At 37.6% G+C, this 20,965-nt stretch overlaps 1 protein-coding gene and 1 long non-coding RNA gene across 2 annotated transcripts; one reads left to right on the forward strand and one right to left on the reverse strand.

Moving 5' to 3' along the window:
- The first annotated feature begins 7,162 nt into the window (after nucleotides 1–7,162).
- Nucleotides 7,163–9,725, forward strand: LOC149623788 (uncharacterized). Its single transcript, XR_016374881.1, has 2 exons — nucleotides 7,163–8,839; nucleotides 8,906–9,725. It is a non-coding gene; the product is annotated as an uncharacterized LOC149623788 (long non-coding RNA).
- A 3,897-nt stretch (nucleotides 9,726–13,622) lies between these two features.
- Nucleotides 13,623–20,955, reverse strand: TrpRS (Tryptophanyl-tRNA synthetase). The gene is made up of 8 exons (XM_089853059.1): nucleotides 20,791–20,955; nucleotides 20,091–20,252; nucleotides 15,100–15,208; nucleotides 14,908–15,027; nucleotides 14,662–14,844; nucleotides 14,204–14,591; nucleotides 13,990–14,130; nucleotides 13,623–13,911 (listed from the first exon to the last, which is right to left on the reverse strand). The coding sequence occupies exons 2-8, from the start codon at nucleotides 20,221–20,223 to the stop codon at nucleotides 13,747–13,749; spliced, it is 1,239 nt and encodes a 412-aa protein (XP_089709185.1). The 5' UTR covers nucleotides 20,224–20,252; nucleotides 20,791–20,955; the 3' UTR covers nucleotides 13,623–13,746.
- Between the last annotated feature and the right edge of the window lie 10 nt (nucleotides 20,956–20,965).

A 20,965-nucleotide genomic window follows, 5' to 3' on the forward strand; every position in this document is an offset into this window, starting at 1 on the left:
CCTGACTTTTTAGGAAAAAGTTTCAAATCCCTGACTTATCCCTGAATTTTTCCCCTATTTTCCATATCCCTGACTTATCCAGGTTTTCCAGGTTATCCAGGTTCCGTACGAACCCTGAAACTAAGTCCCCATATTCTCAGTAACTCTAATTGATTCTCAGCACAAGGTAATCTTCCCCGAGATGAAATAAATAAAATCATTACAAAAATAAACAAACCACAACTCACCAGTTAAATTTCACCAGTTACTCTTCATGATTTTTGCACAATATTTTATATTCCTGAAGTTCATTTCAAGTTCCGTTCCGTACGATTACGTTGTCTTCTTTCTTTATAAAACAATTGGGGAAAACTTCCCTTCCTAAATTTCACGAGCGCGTTTAACCTTAAAACCGCGTGTTATAAAACCCGGCCGCCGTGTCAATATTTCAACTACTAGAACGAGCCAACCGAGTTCACCGAGTATTCCACTAAAAACCTAAGTCAGTCAGGAGCCAGTTCAACTAGCATCCCATCAGTTTCGTGGCCCTATTCAGTTTGAGTGTTAAATCGAGATGAGAGACGAGGGAAGATACAACCACCACCAAGGATAGAGATGGGGTGGGTATAGGTAGAGGCAGAAGAGAATGTTACGAGGGACTCTCAGAGGAGAGCTAAAAAGGCATCGCGTTCCGCCTCTGGACCAGAACTGAACGAAAATTTCGGAACGCGTTCAGAGTCGAATCGGAAAATACAAAGCGACTACAGAGTACAGAGAATATGTCTCTCTAGATATCTTCCAAGTATCATTATAACAAAGTATCCAAGCTGTCCCGACGGTGCAGGTAATGGCGAGAAAAACTGTTGCTACTCGTCAATTTTCTAAAAGACTTGTAAGGTCGACTTTTACGGATGAAGGCATGGTTGAGGAAATACTGAATACCTACGTTTTGTTTGCGAAGCGCATAATTTAAAAATAAAGATGTGAATTGAAAATAAATGATTAAACTTGATGAAAAAGCAGAGATATTAGAGATTGGCTTTGAAACGCTAACGAATAAGGTTTGGTAGGCGTGTTGTCCTCCTATACCAGAAACGAACTTCACAAGGAATTTCATTTTAACGTTGTTTATAGGGTTGGTAATATCTCCTTTAAAATATTAAAATAAAAAAAAAATCCAATTCGAACTGTTTGTTTATATTTAAAACCATTATTGTATCAATTTCTCAGTGTAGAGAGGTGGTGATTTTGATCTCAAATCGATGTAAGATCACCGATCTAATTATTTAAAAAAACGGGCTCGGTAATGACACAACATTTAAAAGGATTTTAATCATAATAAATAATCACAGAAATCAGTGTCGAGTCATCGCCGAGATCAACATCTTCGCGCTTGACCTTGACCCGATCCTAAAATCACATACCTTCGCTAAACTTTTAAGAATCTATTTTTTAAATTGAATTCATTTTCAATACGTGAACGAAATCTTAACAATACCTCTATAGTTTCACTTCCCTATTAGACAACCCAAGAATCTAAAAAGAGTTTGGGGGAACCATTTCGAAAGGTCAAGCGCACCTTTTCCCAGTTAAGAACTGCGTTTCTCCTCGTTGGAATTCATCCCCTTATGTTTCGGAATCGAATTTTCTCAACAATTTCTTCTATTAACTACAGACTGAATCGGATTTTCTTTTCCTACATTTTTTTTTCTTTAGATCTATTCGTCCAAAAAGGACAAAGCGTTTTCGCCTAATAGTCAACTTGAACTTATTATCAAAGCATCCTACTAGTTTTTATTAAACCTTCGCAGCGGGGCAGGAAAATAATTACTTCCTAGCATTTTTTGGAAGGCCAAACCATACGTGGGATCAATTTAATTATTGCAGTTTCTAATTAAAAGCCCGTGTTTTTGATGTATACCTCATTACACTCGAGCGTAACAAGTTCCCAAATGATAAAATTACCTTAATTACGATATTACGTACTTGAATTTCATACAAAAAGTAATGATTTTGCCTCAAATTGCCTTCTTTTAACTCGGATAATTAAAAAGAAATAACATCGGTAATTTATTTATTGAAAGTAAACTGGAATGAATAATAGTTAACCCAATGAAGAGCTCCACCCCTTCAAAGCGTTTCTAAAGCCCAATGAGGCCTTTGCTACTTATCTTGATTATAATTAGTTCGGATTAATAAAAATCTAACAAAATCTCAAAAAGTACGCGGGGCTGGGACGTCCACTTAGCAACTTTGAGAATGATTTAATTAATCAGATTTTGCCTGATTTAATTATAAATTTAATCTTATTTATCAAGCGAGGGATGAAATTCTTTTAAGCATCTCTGACCTTCGTTAAAAGATGAAATCATATTTTTCAAGTCGAGCGTTGAAATTTCAAAGACGAATATTTTGGCAAAGTCAACAGAATGAATTTGGCATTTGGTTCTAATATCGTTAGAGATGAGAGAGAACAACTTACTCCTACCGCGTGTTTTGGGCGCTTTTGTATAACGGAGATACTGTACGCCCACGATAGCGGGGATGACACCGAGGCAAGAGAGATATAGCATTTTATGACGTTGCCATATATAGGAAAGAAATTATACAACAAACGACGAAGCTATATATGACATTTTATAAACTTTTCGTTAAGTTTCCTATAGACAGTGTGCGGAGAAGTCTATCTACAATAGACTGAATAGCTCGTAGTTCTGTTCGATTCATTGAGCATTCAGATCCAAAACTTGCAAGCTCTCACAAATAACTGCCAACACTGTAGCGCAGTTAAAGTTAAGAAACAAACCACGCAGAAAATTCTCTAACCCCCCCCCCCCCCCCCATTTTTAACGCGCGCTATCTATACGGTTGCCAGTTTGGAGTTAAAACTAAATTATTTTTAATCGAACGTAAGGCAAGGTTAGTTTTGCCCAAAATGATTAATTATTTTCCGCCCCCTTCCTGTACGTGTCAAAAATATAAGAAAACGAACGTCAAATTTATATTTGAAGCCTCAGAAATTAAAAATGGTTCAAATATTTGGTCATATCTTTCCACATAAGAGTTAATTCCAATGTCTATAAAAATGATTAAGCACGTAGAGCAGGCCAAAATGACAATCTCAAAAGTATCGCGGTTATTTTTAAACAAAAAAAAAATATGTTTTGCCTCATGATATTTGGCAGGCAAAACTAAAAACTTGGTTACAACCACGAAAAACATTTTAAATTTAGAATAAAGGTCTTTTAGGGTAAACTTTCAAGGGGTTTCTGTGTTTACAGAAGTTCTCTAACTGTTATATAAGGAACTTTGTACCATTTTGTAAAGTTGGGTTCATATCGGAAGCCATTATCAATCATTTGACATTATATTCTTTCCCAGTCGGCCCAGAAAAATCATTAATAAAAAGCTTACCGTAAGCGGCTCCCTCCAGGTAATGTAGTAAGATGATTTCTCAAGTACCACGGAAAAGTTCAAGTTGTTAACGACGATTTGACGTGAGCGTTGAGCCATTCTCCTTGACTTCTGAAGTTCAGTTCATTAATTTTATCGTCCAAGTTGGATGGAGTTTCGATGAATAGGAAACTTTTAAAATGTATTCACGTTGTCAAATGATTTAGATAACCCCAAAAAGCACGATTAAACGGTTAAACCTCGATTGTAAAAGAAAGTTTGTAGATTGTCTTATGTCCAAGGCCCGATTAGCGCGTGGGTTCTTAAAGTTTAAACAGCGGCCATATAACCCATATTTGATTTTTGACTAAGGCTTAGCGATAGCCTCGATGTAAAATAGTTTTCGGTATTTAACTTTCGCAAATTCGTTGTCAAGTTAAAACATTTGATAAAACTACTACAATTGACTTTTTTAAAGGGGATTATTGCTATGAAATTAATGGTTTACCTTTAGAATATTCTTACGGACGAAAATAAATTGGCGCAAAACTGACTGGAGGAGCGCGGGTAATGTCTATGCCCCCAATAGTTTGTCTAGGCTTTAATAGTATGTTATGTCTATGATTATAACCTTCTACCGGAAGGTATGCTGGAAACCCAGGAGGATGTATCTTATCATTCTCCTTGTGGAAAACCTGCTTATTTCCGGCCCCGTGAAACGCTAATATGTGTCGTCTGCTTAAGTCAGTCTGTTTCGTTTTTGTTTTATTGTGGATACTTGAAAGGTATGCTAAATTAAAATTAAATTTAAAGTTTTTCAAGAAATCAGTAAAATGTATCATGAGGTACTTTCAAAAATGACGTTACTGCGTCAACTTCAAGGCATTTAAACTTATATAACATCTGACCAAATTTATTAAGCTGAGGTATTCTTACAGGACATCCTGTTTGTGAGATTACGAATTATATTTCACTAATTATCTAATTAATAACCGGAATAATTAGGCCAAAAAGAAACAGATTTTGTGACATTTTTAGTTTCTTAACTTTTTGTTTGATTTAAATCAACTGGAGTTGATTTTCCACATGAAACGGGTCCCAGCCTTAAAATTAAAAATGTTTAGTTTAAGTTTCATATGAATTAGTTTAATTATTGTGATTTCAGGTTTTAACCTGTTAGACAAACATGTTTATAGGGTGGTTTTTCCAGCTATAGGAATCCATAAACTCCAGTACCACTTTTTAAAAGTGGAGAAAAGTGTTTTGGGCTGTTTAGAAGACATTAGTAAATTATAATTAACTAAATTATTAACTATATTAGAAAATAGAAACAATAAAATTGAAACGCACGCTCCCGCCATATTTTGAAGTCTGCCTAACTTCAGCAGCGCCATCTAGCGGTCCATGTTTGCAACGAATAAGCCTATTCATCCTGGGTTATTTTTGGGGTCGTTTTCCGTTAGAACTGGACGCTGCGATTTTCTGCTGGTAAATATTTTGATTTTATTTATATTTTAAGGGTTAATTTGGATTAAATACCAAAGTTTTATTGCTACCGATCGGAAATCAAGCGTTGCAAGAAGAAAATGTATGGTTTACCGTGCCAAATACATTTGTTAATTACGACCAAGGCTTACGGAACCACGTTGGTTGGCACCACTAACTGGGCCTGGTGCTACTATTACCAAGGCTTACGGGACCACGTTGGCACCACGGATTCAAGGAAGCTGTTGCCTCTTTCAGTAGTGGTATAAGAGATCTTTCCAGGTAAATATTTTATTTATAAGGGTTAATTTAGATCAAATACCAAAATTTTATCGCTACCAAATGGAAATTAAGCGTTACAAGTGGAAAATAGGTTTGTTAATTACGACCATTGTCTGTTTGAGGAAAACATAACCTTAGTTGATTTTATATATTGGTTACCGAACATAATGCTAGTTATTTGGAACTCCGTAGTTCTAAATATCTAATGCACTTGTGTTGCTTTGGTTATTGGCTGTATATTGCCCTTAACTGAAGCGAGTAGAAAACCTTTAACGGCAGCTGTATTAACGCCGAAATAATGTGTTTAAGTAACTGTAGTTCTCTAAAATGTTTTCAATTAACAAATCTATTGGTGTAAATATGGGTGTCTAGGGCCGGAAATAAGCACAGGACACATTGTCCTATAACATTTTAAAATGTCCCATACTATTTTTAAAAACTTTTTTTTTTTAAATCTTTTGAGAAATTCGGCTACTCTCCTTTGCGGCCCATTAACCATATTGTTCAATCGTTCTTTCTCTACGGGTACTGTTCCGATGGGCTGGAAAACCGCGGATGTCACTCCGATTCATAAAAAAGGGAGTCGTCTTGCAAAGGAGAACTTTCGACCAATTAGCCTTACAAGTCAAGTCGGTAAAACTTGCGAACGGATCGCGAAAATTCAAATTGACAACTATCTTGAAGCTACTCAGTTCTTTCATCCCTCCCAACATGGTTTTCTTCGTAAAAAATCATGCGTGACTAATCTACTGACTGCCACTACCGACTGGGTGGAATGGCTTGAGAATGGAGCTTCAGTTGACATCATATACCTTGATCTCACTAAAGCGTTTGACACCATTCCAATTTCCGCCATTCGTTCCTCCTTGATGGGTGCTGGTATCACCGGGAATGCCCTTGACTGGTTAATCGATTTTGTCTCGAACAGGCGTCAGCGTGTGGTCTACAAGGGTTTCGCTTCCTCCTATCGCGAACTACAAAGTGGCGTTCCTCAAGGCTCCGTTCTTGGACCACTGCTCTTTTCCATATTTATAAACTCGCTGCCTAACAATGTCGCCTACTCTAAAATGCTTCTGTTCGCGGATGACGCGAAACTCTACAATGCCATACAGACCGAGGATGAATGCCTTCAATTGCAGCGTGATTTGGACAACGTCGTCGCATGGGCGTCCTCCTACGGGATGCAATTCAACGTGGAAAAGTGCGCGGTGCTTCATTTAGGAACAAAAAACCCTAGGTTTTCTTACAATATCAACGGTATCTCTCTGTCTAATGTGGCTTCAGTGCGGGACCTAGGCGTTTTTATGGATGAAACATTTGCCTTTAGCACCCATGCTCAACGCACCGCCAATCGTATAAATAGCATTACTGGGCTAACGCGACGGAATTTTTGCCACCATTCGCCAACTATCATGCGTTCAATTTATAATTCCCTGGTTTTACCATTAATTGACTACGCTTCTGTCATCTGGCGCCCTCCTCGAATTACGCAGCAATCTCTACTCTTAAAGGCCCACAATAGATTCACGAAGGTCACAAAGGGATTTAGCCACCACTCCCCTGCTACGCGTGATGAGCGACTCCGCCTACTTTCCCCGTCTCTTAGACAACGTATTAATGATTTGGTCTACGTATTCGATATTTATAAAGGCAATGTGCACACTGACATGTCTTCACTATTTCTCCCGTCAACTAATCTACGCACCAGAGGACATCCTGCTAAACTGGCGAAACCAGTGGCGAAGTCCTTTCCTAAAGCTAGTCACTTTACCGCAAGGGTCATCAATGATTGGAACTCGTTACCTGAGGAGTTGTTATCATTGGAATCTTCTACCACTTTCCGTCACAGTATAACGGCTTGGATCCTGGACAACGCCTGACTTTAATAATTTAATATTTTTCGGTTCATTTGTTGTACCTTAATGCTTTTGGGGGGTTGCACATAAGTCAATTTGGCTTAGCAACCCTATCCCTCCAATAAATAAATAAATAAATAAATAAATAAGGGGGTCACTGGCCGGTTTGACCAATACATTTTCCCAAAGTTTTGATAGCTTAACCATGAACACGCGATACTATTTTTTGCATACTCTAGTGGACAATGTCCTATAAATTTTCTTGTCAAAGGAGTTAAGTCATTTTCGTCCTTTGAGTATGTTATAGTCCTATTTGCCCCCCCCCCATCCCACCATAATTACACTCAACTTTGAAGGCTCATAACTGTGGTTCTACTAGAGATACGCGGAGTCATTGCACACACTAGTGGACAAGGTCCTATACATTTTCTAGTCAAAGGAGGGGACACATGTTCTATATGAAAGTTTTCTTATTTCCGGCCCTGTGGGTGTCAAGCCCATTTGTTTTCACCGTAACAGCACCATTTGTGTAGTTACAAGTTAGTCGTATCGAAATGCCTTCTTGGAAAGATTTTAGAAGTTTATTTTGGGGAGTTGTAAAATGGCGCACAGCATTGATGATTCACATTCATGTCGTACTTATTCAAAATATTTGAAATTAATCTTATTAAATTTTTCTAATTAATTGCGCATTGCATTTATTCCTGGTTTTACTATTCAATCTTTTAGTCGGTTTAAAAGTAATTCAAAGTGATTGTTTATTTGATAAATATTTCAAGATTGACCCTAAACCGTCTTAATATTTATCTTTCTAGTTATGTTAAATGATTTATTTGAAAGTGGAATTAATGTTATTCAAAATGCTTGCGCCATTTAAGCTGATAATTTTAATTTTGTATTAGATTGTTTGAATTGAACAGATTTTATTTTTTTAGCTATCATCTGTTTCCAAAGGAGAAATTTATGTTGGATTCTAGAATGAATTATTATTATTGACAAAATGCACCCTATATTAATCAGGTCAATGAACCCATTACAATTCCTTTCTTAATTCGGGTCTACACTTTGATTTTATCCGTTGAAACTGAATCTCACTAGGAAAACAATTTAGACATTTTAGGCTTTCAGTGAAGTAATTAAATCTTATTAATAGTAATTTTAGCGATATTAACGGGACAATTCCATTCTCAATTCAGGTCTACACTTTGGTTTTATCCGTTTAAAGGGAATCTCATTAGCAAAAAGACTATTTCGACAGCCTGTCAAACATTGTAGGCAATTATTGGGATATTTAGTTTATTATTTATTATTCTATTTATTCTTAGAAGGAAAGCGCTTGTGTCCTTTTCTATGTAGGGATTTTTCTTTTCGCCAGGACATAAATAAAATGCTGAAATATGGAATAGGTGAAAACTGGTCCTAGCCCTCCCTTTTAAGAATAATGAACGTAATCAGGATTTTAAGGGTGAGATTCCCTTTGCGGTATTAAGGCATCTATTTTATGATTTTAATTATAAATATTTTTAGGGGAAAAGCGTTTGGCAACTATTTGAGGGAGTTTTGTAGGATCTAAATAAATTTATGATTTATGTTTAAGGTAGAAGGTTGCTTATACGCTTTGTCCTTTAAAAGTAAACACGATTTTAAGCGGGTTTCCTATAAACAAAGCCTTTATTATTATCAAATCAAGGCTTAGGTTTTTATGGTATTATTTTACTTCCCCATACTAAGGTATTTAGTTTAATGTTACGCGTGTGCAATTTGTCAATAGTAATAATTTGTCTTCTGCCCGAACATTTTACGTTACATCATGCAAGAATATTCAAGTGGATTTTCATATTAAGGTATTTAATTTGAAGTTATGCATGTGCTATTTTCTCTAAATAATAATAAGAATTTCTCTTGCGCAGGAACATTCTCTCGAGTGGAGGACTTCTATCAGCGAGTGGAGGACTTCTATCAGCGAGTGGAGGACTTCTATCAGCGAGTGGAGGACTTCTATCAGCGAGTGGAGGACTTCTATCAGCGAGTGGAGGACTTCTATCATCTAGTGGAGGACGTCTATCATCGAGTGGACTTTCATTGGAAATCCCATGCTAAGGACGAAGTTTCCTGGTTTTTGGGGGCTCCACAGCGGGCCTTAGTTTAAATTTAATAATTCCCGAGTAAAACAGGGACTTGTTAAATTTAAATTGGGCTCGCAAGGCTTACGTGGGGGGTGGTTCAGTAAGTATAGCTTAAAGTTTCGTTATTAGACTAGGGCCAAAAAAAACAATCGATTTACTTATAATCATTTTTTTGACATTTTTCTGCATATTTTTTATATATTTTTATCATTTTTTATAAAATTTTAATAAATATTTAATTTTTTTTATAAAAAAATTTTTTTAATTAAGTTTTGCATTTTTTATTAAGTAAAAAGCTTAAAAAGGGGCCTAAAAATATCCCCCTAAGTCCAGACCCTAAAAAATCGAAACCAAGTCTAGTATCGAAAGAAATTAAGTAAAAGAAAGAACGAGGTTTAAGGCAAAATTTATTCAATAAAAAACAAAAAAACGTATGTGTTTACAAAAATTTCGAACAAAAAAATTATTAAAGGGTTTTGTAAGTTAAAGTTTGAACGCAAAAAAATAATAAGTAGTTACAGATAAAATTTTCAAGCAAAAAAAATAAGTTAAGTGGTTACATGAAAAAATTGCAAGTATAAAAGATGAATTTTGTGTCTTCTAGCTTCGATGATTTCCTCCATATCTTTTAAGTCAGCGCTGAGAGAAAGAGCAAGTCCAGAAGACATCATGTAACGTGAATCCAACGAAGCATGTCATCAGGAATGATACATAGCGAGTCCAGAACAGCTTCGTCTTGCCTCAATCGGAACAAAGTATGTCATCTGGAAGGATACGTCTCGGAATGACCAGCGACAGAAAAGTCCAAGAAAATCATCCACATCTATAAATGAAACCATATTAATAACACATATTAAACTATTGCCTACTATCATAGTAATCTCGTAGGTTTAAATAATTTAAGAAGAGGGTGTCCTTAATTAAAAAACTGGCTACCAAATTGACAAACCGAGACGAACTACACCAACTAATTGTCACCCTAAATTAAAGAAAGACTTGACTACCGTGATTTCCACCCTGAATTAAATACTCTCGCTAGCTAATTATTTCTCAAAATTGAATAGAAAATAATTTTAAGAAAACCAGCCCTTTATTTAAAGTTAAATTATGTAACTTAATAATGAAAATAATTTAAAACATCCCCTAAACTAATTTCAGAAAAACCTTCTATTTATTTATTTTAAATTACGCAGCTTAATAATTAAATTAATTTAAAATATCCCCTAAATTAATTTTAGGAAAACTTGACATTTATTTAAACTAAATTGCCCCTTTTAATAGCATAGTAATTTAAAATATCTTCTTAGCTAATTTTTTTAAAACCTGCCATATATTTAAAACTATTCCCACAGGTAGAACCCACAAATAAACTCTCTAGTTGAAATTGGACAAGGGTTAACTTAGGCTTAGGGCAAACGTCCACGTGTCTTAAAATTATGTCTGCGGGACTTGATTTTCGAAAATCGGTCGCGTTATCTCTAAATTATTTAATAATAGCCCCTAAACTAATTTTAGGAAAACCTTCCATTTATTTATTTTAAAACTATTCCCACAGACAGTATCCGCAAATAACTAGAATTTAAATGGGACAAGGCTTAATTAGGCTTAGGGCAACAGTCCTCTTGTTCGACGAGACTTAATTTCCAAAAATTTGTTGCGATATCTCTAAATTAATTACGTGCCCCGTTTAATAGCTTATAATAATAGCCCCTAAAACTAATTATTAAGAGATTCTCTCTTGTCCAAGATCTCGTTGTAAAATTTTATTTGTGGTACTTGATTTTTAATAGATAAATAAAATTCACTAACATTTAACACTACCTAATTAATTTAAATACTTGAAATAAAATAAATAATTTAAGGGGAGCTAGATGAGTTTGGATTATTGTAAAGGTTAGGCTTACGGACTGTTAAAGCACCACGAGGCGAAGCAATGGCCGCCAAGTTGAAGAGCGTCGAATTCAGCTTGCGTCCTCGGGAAAAACGATCAGTGAAATGGCGGAACGATCAAGTATCAACTTCAAGAGCGCGAAAGGTTTTTCCAGCGACTTCCTCGACGGTTTCCAGGCAACGAATGAACCGGCTGACCCGTAACGATCAACTGAGCGGGACAGGTTTTTTCCAAACGACTTTCCTCGACGGCTTCCAGGCAACGAAATGAGCCGGTTGACACGTAACGATCAACTAAGTAAATTTCCAACGTCGGGGGGCGCTAAAAGCTCCTATGCGCGGACTCGGGTGCGCCATACCCCGGGCACGAAATCCAAATAGCTGAACACTGCTAGGCCTATTTGAATGAACGCTAGGCCTAAATGAATGAACGCTAGGCCTAACTGAATGGACAATCATTACCTATTACCATTAACATCTGTCGTGACGTCACAAGTCAATTACCTCGGTGACGTCATAGGTCACGTGATCTGACGTCATAGGTCACGTGATGTGACGTCATAGGTCACGTGATCTGACGTCATAGGTCACGTGATCTGACGTCATTAGTCACGTGATCTGACGTCATTAGTCACGTGATGTGACGTCATAGTTCACGTGATTTGAGGTCGTATGTCACGTGATGTGATGTCATAGGTCACGTGATCTGACGTCATAGGTCACGTGATCTGACGTCATAGGTCACGTGATCTGACGTCATTAGTCACGTGATCTGACGTCATAGGTCACGTGATCTGACGTCATTAGTCACGTGATGTGACGTCATAGTTCACGTGATTTGAGGTCGTATGTCACGTGATGTGAGGTCATAGGTCACGTGATCTGACGTCATTAGTCACGTGATGTGACGTCATAGGTCACGTGATTTGACGTCGTATGTCACGTGATATGATGTCGTAGGTCACGTGATCTTACGTCGTAGGTCACGTGATATGACGTCATAAGTGACGTGACCGGGTATCTTTAATCCGTTCACTACCACACACATAAACAAACACACTTTTATGTAACCAGCACTAGCTAATTAAACATTAGTTTGTACCGTGGACGTTTGTAGCGTGGCTGCTATGTCACGCATCAGTCCATATCACTTCGAATAAAATCATTCATTATATCATTGATACTGTATTCAAAGTTTTCATTGGATAAAGTCATTTATTCTGTCTATTAAGAGTGTCATGTCAACATATTCGACTCTAATAATAGAGTTAGGAAAGCACTTTCATCATACTCTAATTCATAGGGTATGAAACAAGTTTCTATACCTCAGCCGCTAACTATAATTAGTAAGCTTACAAGTAAAAATAAATTTATTAGGCAGACTTATAAATATTAATGCAATATTTTATTTCCAAATACATTCCATTTGATACATTCAGATTGATTAATAATTAAAATACTTTTCGAAAATGTGTTATCACTCATTATAACTTTGATAATGTTTGAAAAAAAATTCATTAGATAATAAGTAAGTCTCTAACGTTAAGAAGTATTGGCAGTGTCATACTTATGGAACATATCTTATAAACTTATGGTTAATGTAATAAAATATCGGTTCTTTCTCATTTTGGTTTAATTTTAGAATATGATACAAATTCTGCCTATTATTATATTAAGCTACTTTATAAAAGTGCAATAAAACAATAATAAAACACAATAAATCAACAAATAAAACAATAATAAAATAATTAAAAATAAACTACACAAGAAACACCTTATCTAATTATAATCTACGTAAGAAATGCGTTAACTAATAACAATAAACTGCATTAGAAATACAATAACTATTAATAAAATACATTAGGCCTATTTCGTTGTTGAAAATCGTAGTTTTTTTTTAAGCATCCCCTATACGCGTACGTGTAGCCACCTTTGACAATGCATTGGTCTAATGCACTGTGGAAGGTAGCTACACGTACGCGTTTAGGGGATGCTTAAACTCTCTATTTTGTATGACGTATAGGCAAACGTAACTTCTTTTTCGAAAATGGTGCGCAACTTTTTTATTGGCTGAAACTAAATTGTCACGAGTACTTCACATGATGACGTCACAAAACCGCTCTGAAAAAACTTTTGTTTTTCATTGTGAGCAACTACATTCGGTCCTCCGAGCTACAGCGGTGACGTAACACAAAAATATGGAGCGATCTCAGGAGACCACAAAGGAAAACGCTAATAGAGAATGTCTATGGAAAATATCCCTAGCATATTCAGAGAGAATATAAAGAACAACAGTAGAAGTAGAGACCCTTCTAGTGGAGACGTTACATTTTCTATCAACTTCCTGTGAGCGCGAGTTTCTTTCTCAGCCATTCAATTGGTTGAAAGCAATAAAATATCTACATAAATTCTACATCATTGGTTGAAATACGGTGAAATAAATAAAAGATTGAACTCCTGAAAAACACATTAACAAAGTTGTTAGCTTCTACTCCTTTTCTCTATACCCTCTATTGTACAATATGCCCCCCCCCCCCATGTGAAATATGTTGCCAGCGGCATCTGTCAAGAAATTCTCTAACTGTGATTAAATATTTAGAAAGTCATTAAGTATCGCCAAAAACTTGTTTATTTAATTTATTTTTTCTTAAGCATCAATAAATTAAGCCAAAATCCACCAAAATAATTTTAAAAGCAACAAAACATTAATGTTACAGACATTATTCTTTACATTTTCATTCATTTCCACCATATTTTAGGGGTCGTGGAGTCATAAATTGTCTAACAATGTCATCGGTGATCGTTTTCCTCCTTTGTTGGTGGTCTGCAACTATCTTTTGAAGAATTGTGATTAACTCCTTTTTCAAATGACCGGTTAGCAATTCACCACTGGTGTAATCCTGAATTTAAAACCAATAATAAACCATAACATAAATATATAACATCTAACTTAAAATTAATGTCAATTAAGTTCTAACCCTCCTAATTTCCTCCAAACGTTGATCATCTTCAAGGAAAAACTTAAGATATTGATAAGAAATATCAACATCACAATTTCCTCCCTTTTCCCTGTGTTCCTCGACAGTTGTGCCGCCTCCGGAAAAGGCGTATTTGTTAATCTTAATTAATAAAGAGAGTTAATTAATTTAAGTTAATAACTCGACACTCAACTATAAGTTTTAACTTAATTACTTTGTTTTTAATTTGATTTGGGGTATCAGTTAAGAAAACTGAGCTATTAGGATCACTGGCGCTCATTTTAGTTTGAGCTCCTTGAAGAGCGGGGAAAAATACAGAATGAATTAAGGCTGGTTTCTTGTAACCTAATCGCGGGGCAACGTCTCTTGTCATGCGAAAATAAGGATCTTGGTCGATAGCGCAAGGAATAAGGCATGGAATGTCTTTTTTCCCATGAAATATGAAAGGAAAAGAAGTACTGAAAGAAGGTGCGGCTTGAATTGCGGGAAAACTAATTTTTCCAATGCAATCACTGTCTCCAAAACCAAAAATTCCTTTAACTTGATTGAAAGTTACGCTACGTTGAACGCGTACCATATTTTGGTAAAATTCTGGACATTGTCTAGTTAAAATTAATAATTAATTAGTCCTAAAAACATTTAAAAAAGAAAATTGAATTTAACAATTTATACCCGATGAAATCAAAATCACAGAATATAAAGGTTTTTTCCATATCAAAACCTAAAGCTATAATATCCTTGACATTTTCAAAAGCCATTTTTCTCGCTTGTTCAATTGTCAGATCTTTCCACAAAAACTTTTCATCATCAGTTAATTGAATTACTAATGGAACATCAAATATTTCTTGTAAAGCTCTACGAACACGGACGGAGATAATTAAATTATTTCTATTTAAAACTAAGTTAAAACTGTTTTACTTAGTGAATATAAAGGGAATTAAGTGTCCCAAATGTAACGCTTGAGAAGAAGGCCCTCTACCAGTATATAGGTAAAATGGTTTCTTTTCTTCGTGCCGTTTTAAAATTTCAAACATATCCCTAAGGCATGGAAATAAATTTCTAGACTTTATAATTACTTCCAAAAACTCATTAATTATTAAATCTAACTACCTATGAGAAAAGAATATTCCTCTACGTAAAAAATGGTGGGCGGGTTTGCCAGTTACAGCTTCAAATCTCTTAATTAATACATCATCAATTTTATGACAACCAAATCGGACTAAAAGTATAGTAAAGCAATTCTATTACATTTACTGGGTCATTCCTATTTTAGAGGCCGTTTTCCATAGTGGTAAAATTTTTAGTAGGATGGTAGTAAAAATAGTAGTATTCCCCCTACGAGGAAAAGCGGAACCTATGATGGAGAAAATAGTATGAATTGCTACATTGTACCGACTAACCATAAATTGCCGCCTTTTCCAAAATATTGCTGACTAACCATAAATTTCCGCCTTTTTGAAATATTGCTGACTAACCATAAATTGCCGCCTTTTCCAAAATATTGCTGACTAACCATAAATTGCCGCCTTTTCCAAATTATTTCTCACTAATCATAAATTGCCGCCTTTTCCAAAACATTGCTATATTACTGTCTTTTTCCGTGTAAAGAGGCGCATACTTAGCCTTTCGTGAATAAACAGGAAAAATAAAATGGGGTAATGCACTGGCCTTTTAACAAGGCGTTTTAAGTGTTCTAATTGCGAGGCCAGTACAGAATGCACATGCAAAACGAAATGTTGGAATAATACATTGGCTTTTAACCTAATTGCGAGGTCAGTACAGATATGCCCTTACGTTCGAACGAGATTAGACCAGGTTAGGTTAGGTTAGGTTTAGGCGAGGCGGGTGAAATTCCATGTCGGGCCTCTCAAGTAGGCGTTGGTAGTGGCCTACTTGAGAGGCCATTAGAAAATAAACATGCAAAACGGAACCGTGTACAATTACACGCGCCTCTGAACTAAGCGTTTGTAGTGGCCTACTTGAGAGGCCAGTAGAGAATAAACACGCAAAATTAAACTAGGGACAATACATGGGTTTCTTATCTATGTTTTTATCGTCGGCTACTTTGCCGTTCGTGAATAAATATTAAAAACGAAATGGAAGCATCACATTGGCCTTTAAACTAGGTGTCCTAAGTGGCCTAATTGCGAGGCCAGTACAGATATGTCCTAACGTTCAAACTAGATAAGTATAGGTTAGGTTAGGTTAGGTTAGGTTAGGTTAGGTTAGGTTAGGTTAGGTTAGGTTAGGTTAGGTTAGGTTAGGTTAGGTTAGTTTAGGTTAGGTTAGTTTAGGTTAGGTTGGGTTGGGTTGGGTTAGGTTGGGTTGGGTTGGGTTGGGTTGGGTTAGGTTAGGTTAAGTGTCAGGCCGCTCATCTTGGCGTCAGTAGTGGCCTACTTGAGAGGCCAGTAGAGAATAAACAAGCAAAATGGAATCATGGACTATTACACTGGCCTCTCAACTAGGCGTCAGTAGTGGCCTACTTGAGAGGCCAGTAGAGAATAAACAAGCTAAATGGAACCATGGACTATTACACTGGCCTCTCAACTAGGCGTCAGTAGTGGCCTACTTGAGAGGCCAGTAGAGAATAAACAAGCTAAATGGAACCATGGACTATTACACTGGCCTCTCAACTAGGCGTCAGTAGTGGCCTACTTGAGAGGCCAGTAGAGAATAAACAAGCTAAATGGAACCATGGACTATTACATTGGCCGCTCAACTAGGCGTCAGTAGTGGCCTACTTGAGAGGCCAGTAGAGAATAAACAAGCTATATGGAACCATGGACTATTACACTGGCCTCTCAACTAGGCGTCAGTAGTGGCGTACTTGAGAGGCCAGTAGAGAATAAACAAGCTAAATGGAACCATGGACTATTACACTGGCCTCTCAACTAGGCGTCAGTAGTGGCCTACTTGAGAGGCCAGTAGAGAATAAACAAGCTAAATGGAACCATGAACTATTACACTGGCCTCTCAACTAGGCGTCAGTAGTGGCCTACTTGAGAGGCCAGTAGAGAATAAACAAGCTAAATGGAACCATGGACTATTACACTGGCCTCTCAACTAGGCGTCAGTAGTGGCCTACTTGAGAGGCCAGTAGAGAATAAACAAGCTAAATGGAATCATGGACTATTACACTGGCCGCTCAACTAGGCGTCAGTAGTAGCCTACTTGAGAGGCCAGTAGAGAATAAACAAGCTAAATGGAACCATGGACTATTACACTGGCCGCTCAACTAGACGTCAGTAGTGGCCTACTTGAGAGGCCAGTAGAGAATAAACAAGCAAAATGGAACCATGGACTATTACACTGGCCGCTCAACTAGGCGTCAGTAGTGGCCTACTTGAGAGGCCAGTAGATAATAAACAAGATCTGGCCGCTCAACTAGGCGTCAGTAGTGGCCTACTTGAGAGGCCAGTAGAGAATAAACAAGCAAAATGGAACCATGGACTATTACACTGGCCTCTCAACTAGGCGTCAGTAGTGGCCTATTTGAGAGGCCAGTAGAGAATAAACAAGAACTGGCCGCTCAACTAGGCGTCAGTAGTGGCCTACTTGAGAGGCCAGTAGAGAATAAACAAGCGAAGTGGAACCATGGACTATTACACTGGCCTCTCAACTAGGCGTCAGTAGTGGCCTACTTGAGAGGCCAGTAGAGAATAAACAAGCGAAGTGGAACCATGGACTATTACACTGGCCGCTCAACTAGGCGTCAGTAGTGGCCTACTTGAGAGGCCAGTAGAGAATAAACAAGCAAAATGGAACCATGGACTATTACACTGGCCGCTCAACTAGGCGTCAGTAGTGGCCTACTTGAGAGGCCAGTAGATAACAAACAAGCAAAATGGAACCATGGACTATTACACTGGCCGCTCAACTAGGCGTCAGTAGTGGCCTACTTGAGAGGCCAGTAGAGAATAAACAAACAAAATGGAACCATGGACTATTACACTGGCCTCTCAACTAGGCGTCAGTAGTGGCCTACTTGAGAGGCCAGTAGAGAATAAACAAGCAAAATGGAACCATGGACTATTACACTGGCCTCTCAACTAGGCGTCAGTAGTGGCCTACTTGAGAGGCCAGTAGATAATAAACAAGCAAAATGGAACCATGGACTATTACACTGGCCTCTCAACTAGGCGTCAGTAGTGGCCTACTTGAGAGGCCAGTAGAGAATAAACAAGCAAAATGGAACCATGGACTATTACACTGGCCTCTCAACTAGGCGTCAGTAGTGGCCTACTTGAGAGGCCAGTAGAGAATAAACAAGCAAAATGGAACCATGGACTATTACACTGGCCGCTCAACTAGGCGTCAGTAGTGGCCTACTTGAGAGGCCAGTAGAGAATAAACAAACAAAATGGAACCATGGACTATTACACTGGCCGCTCAACTAGGCGTCAGTAGTGGCCTACTTGAGAGGCCAGTAGATAATAAACAAGCAAAATGGAACCATGGACTATTACACTGGCCTCTCAACTAGGCGTCAGTAGTGGCCTACTTGAGAGGCCAGTAGAGAATAAACAAGCAAAATGGAACCATGGACTATTACACTGGCCGCTCAACTAGGCGTCAGTAGTGGCCTACTTGAGAGGCCAGTAGAGAATAAACAAACAAAATGGAACCATGGACTATTACACTGGCCGCTCAACTAGGCGTCAGTAGTGGCCTACTTGAGAGGCCAGTAGATAATAAACAAGCAAAATGGAACCATGGACTATTACACTGGCCTCTCAACTAGGCGTCAGTAGTGGCCTACTTGAGAGGCCAGTAGAGAATAAACAAGCAAAATGGAACCATGGACTATTACACTGGCCTCTCAACTAGGCGTCAGTAGTGGCCTACTTGAGAGGCCAGTAGATAATAAACAAGCAAAATGGAACCATGGACTATTACACTGGCCTCTCAACTAGGCGTCAGTAGTGGCCTACTTGAGAGGCCAGTAGAGAATAAACAAGCAAAATGGAACCATGGACTATTACACTGGCCTCTCAACTAGGCGTCAGTAGTGGCCTACTTGAGAGGCCAGTAGAGAATAAACAAGCAAAATGGAACCATGGACTATTACACTGGCCGCTCAACTAGGCGTCAGTAGTGGCCTACTTGAGAGGCCAGTAGAGAATAAACAAACAAAATGGAACCATGGACTATTACACTGGCCGCTCAACTAGGCGTCAGTAGTGGCCTACTTGAGAGGCCAGTAGATAATAAACAAGCAAAATGGAACCATGGACTATTACACTGGCCTCTCAACTAGGCGTCAGTAGTGGCCTACTTGAGAGGCCAGTAGAGAATAAACAAGCAAAATGGAACCATGGACTATTACACTGGCCTCTCAACTAGGCGTCAGTAGTGGCCTACTTGAGAGGCCAGTAGAGAATAAACAAGCAAAATGGAACCATGGACTATTACACTGGCCGCTCAATTAGGCGTCAGTAGTGGCCTACTTGAGAGGCCAGTAGAGAATAAACAAACAAAATGGAACCATGGACTATTACACTGGCCGCTCAACTAGGCGTCAGTAGTGGCCTACTTGAGAGGCCAGTAGAGAATAAACAAACAAAATGGAACCATGGACTATTACACTGGCCGCTCAACTAGGCGTCAGTAGTGGCCTACTTGAGAGGCCAGTAGAGATGGGGTTTACTGATTTCCGTGTAGAGACCGACGAGATTAGGAGTGGCCTCACAATAGGGCGACTATAGACACCTAGTTGAGAGGCCAAGATGTGGGGAAGTTCACTTTGGTGACATATGTTTCGTTATTTTGGGCGCATTAATAGTACAAAATGAATTTCTTTTGGGAAATTTCGCTGAGAACATTAGGTTAAATAATCAAAAACTGTTAAAACAGTAAAATCATACGAAAACGTTGCTTCTGAAATATGCCTAATGAGTATTCAAATAGAGCTGTTCATAGCATTTTCTCCGTCATCGGTCTAGCTTTTTGATCTAGGAAAAATACTACTATTTTTACTACTATCCTACTAAAAAAAAATCCCACTATCGAAGGCGGCCTCGTAAATAGGAAAGATCCCATTTACTTTCACTTAGATGAAATGTATTTCTGATGAAATAATAATTAATACTACTCTAATTTACCAATTAATTTATCATAATCAATGCCAGTTGAAGAAGTAGTAGCAACATTCCATGGATCTACAGTATCCTCTTCGGAATTCTCCTTATTCTCTTCTTTACTGTTAATTTCACTTAAAACAACTCCGTTCTCCATTATGGATGAGATTTTAAAAGCAATGTTGCCTGGAGAAAATTAAAATCATACAAATTTAAATAAGCACTTTCTTTTAAAGATCTTGTAATTATTATTACTATTATTATTTTTTTAATTAAAGACCTAGCGAAATCTTGTAATTAATATTTAATATATCTATGAAATGCAAAACCACAGATATATGAATTTATTAGTTTTTCATGTATCTATGGGCATGGCTTCCACTAATAGCGTTTTCCTTTGGGTCCTCGCGGAGCGCTCCCAAGGAGCAATAAAAATGGTAGTAGTAGTTTCCAGCTTTTAACAAAGACTGTTTTTGAAGAATAGGATCTCCAAGTTTTATTCCTCCATGGGAGCGCTCCGCGAGGACCCAAAGGAAAACGCTATAAAGTCTCAACACCGGTACACCGCCTTCGTAAGCCTGCCAGCATGGATTTATGATAGAAGCTTGCGCAGCATAAATCTATGGGATTCCATGCTGCCAGGTTGCATCATTTAGATATGACTCCAGTAGATGAAATATATGCGCCAAGGCCTAAACAAATACTCAATAATATCAAATTTTACCTTAATCAGCCGGTTTTAATTGAGTTGAGACACTTCCGGGTATTTAAGTCACCTCAATATTTTAATAATTAGTCAATAAATAACATTAATTACGATAATGTGACAGAAAATACCGCAGGCAAAAACCAGATTGTAAAACACTGCAGACGATTTCTGCCTTATTACTACGTCACGT

The sequence above is a fragment of the Phalangium opilio genome, unplaced genomic scaffold (genome assembly GCF_054372755.1).
Source record: "Phalangium opilio isolate 3A_F unplaced genomic scaffold, DU_Popi_V2 ptg000113l_1, whole genome shotgun sequence".
NCBI classification, from domain to species: Eukaryota; Metazoa; Arthropoda; class Arachnida; order Opiliones; family Phalangiidae; genus Phalangium; species Phalangium opilio.

What these genes read in the sequence shown, in the direction of transcription:
- TrpRS (XM_089853059.1), bottom strand. Translation starts at nt 20,223, where the DNA reads ATGGAGAACGGAGTTGTTTTAAGTGAAATTAACAGTAAAGAAGAGAAT. An exon ending in ATTCCCTTTATATTCACTAA is followed by an intron (nt 14,845 to 14,907) that starts GTAAAACAGTTT and finishes CCGTGTTCGTAG; the next exon opens with AGCTTTACAAGAAATATTTG. An exon ending in CAAATCAAATTAAAAACAAA is followed by an intron (nt 14,131 to 14,203) that starts GTAATTAAGTTA and finishes TTATTAATTAAG; the next exon opens with ATTAACAAATACGCCTTTTC.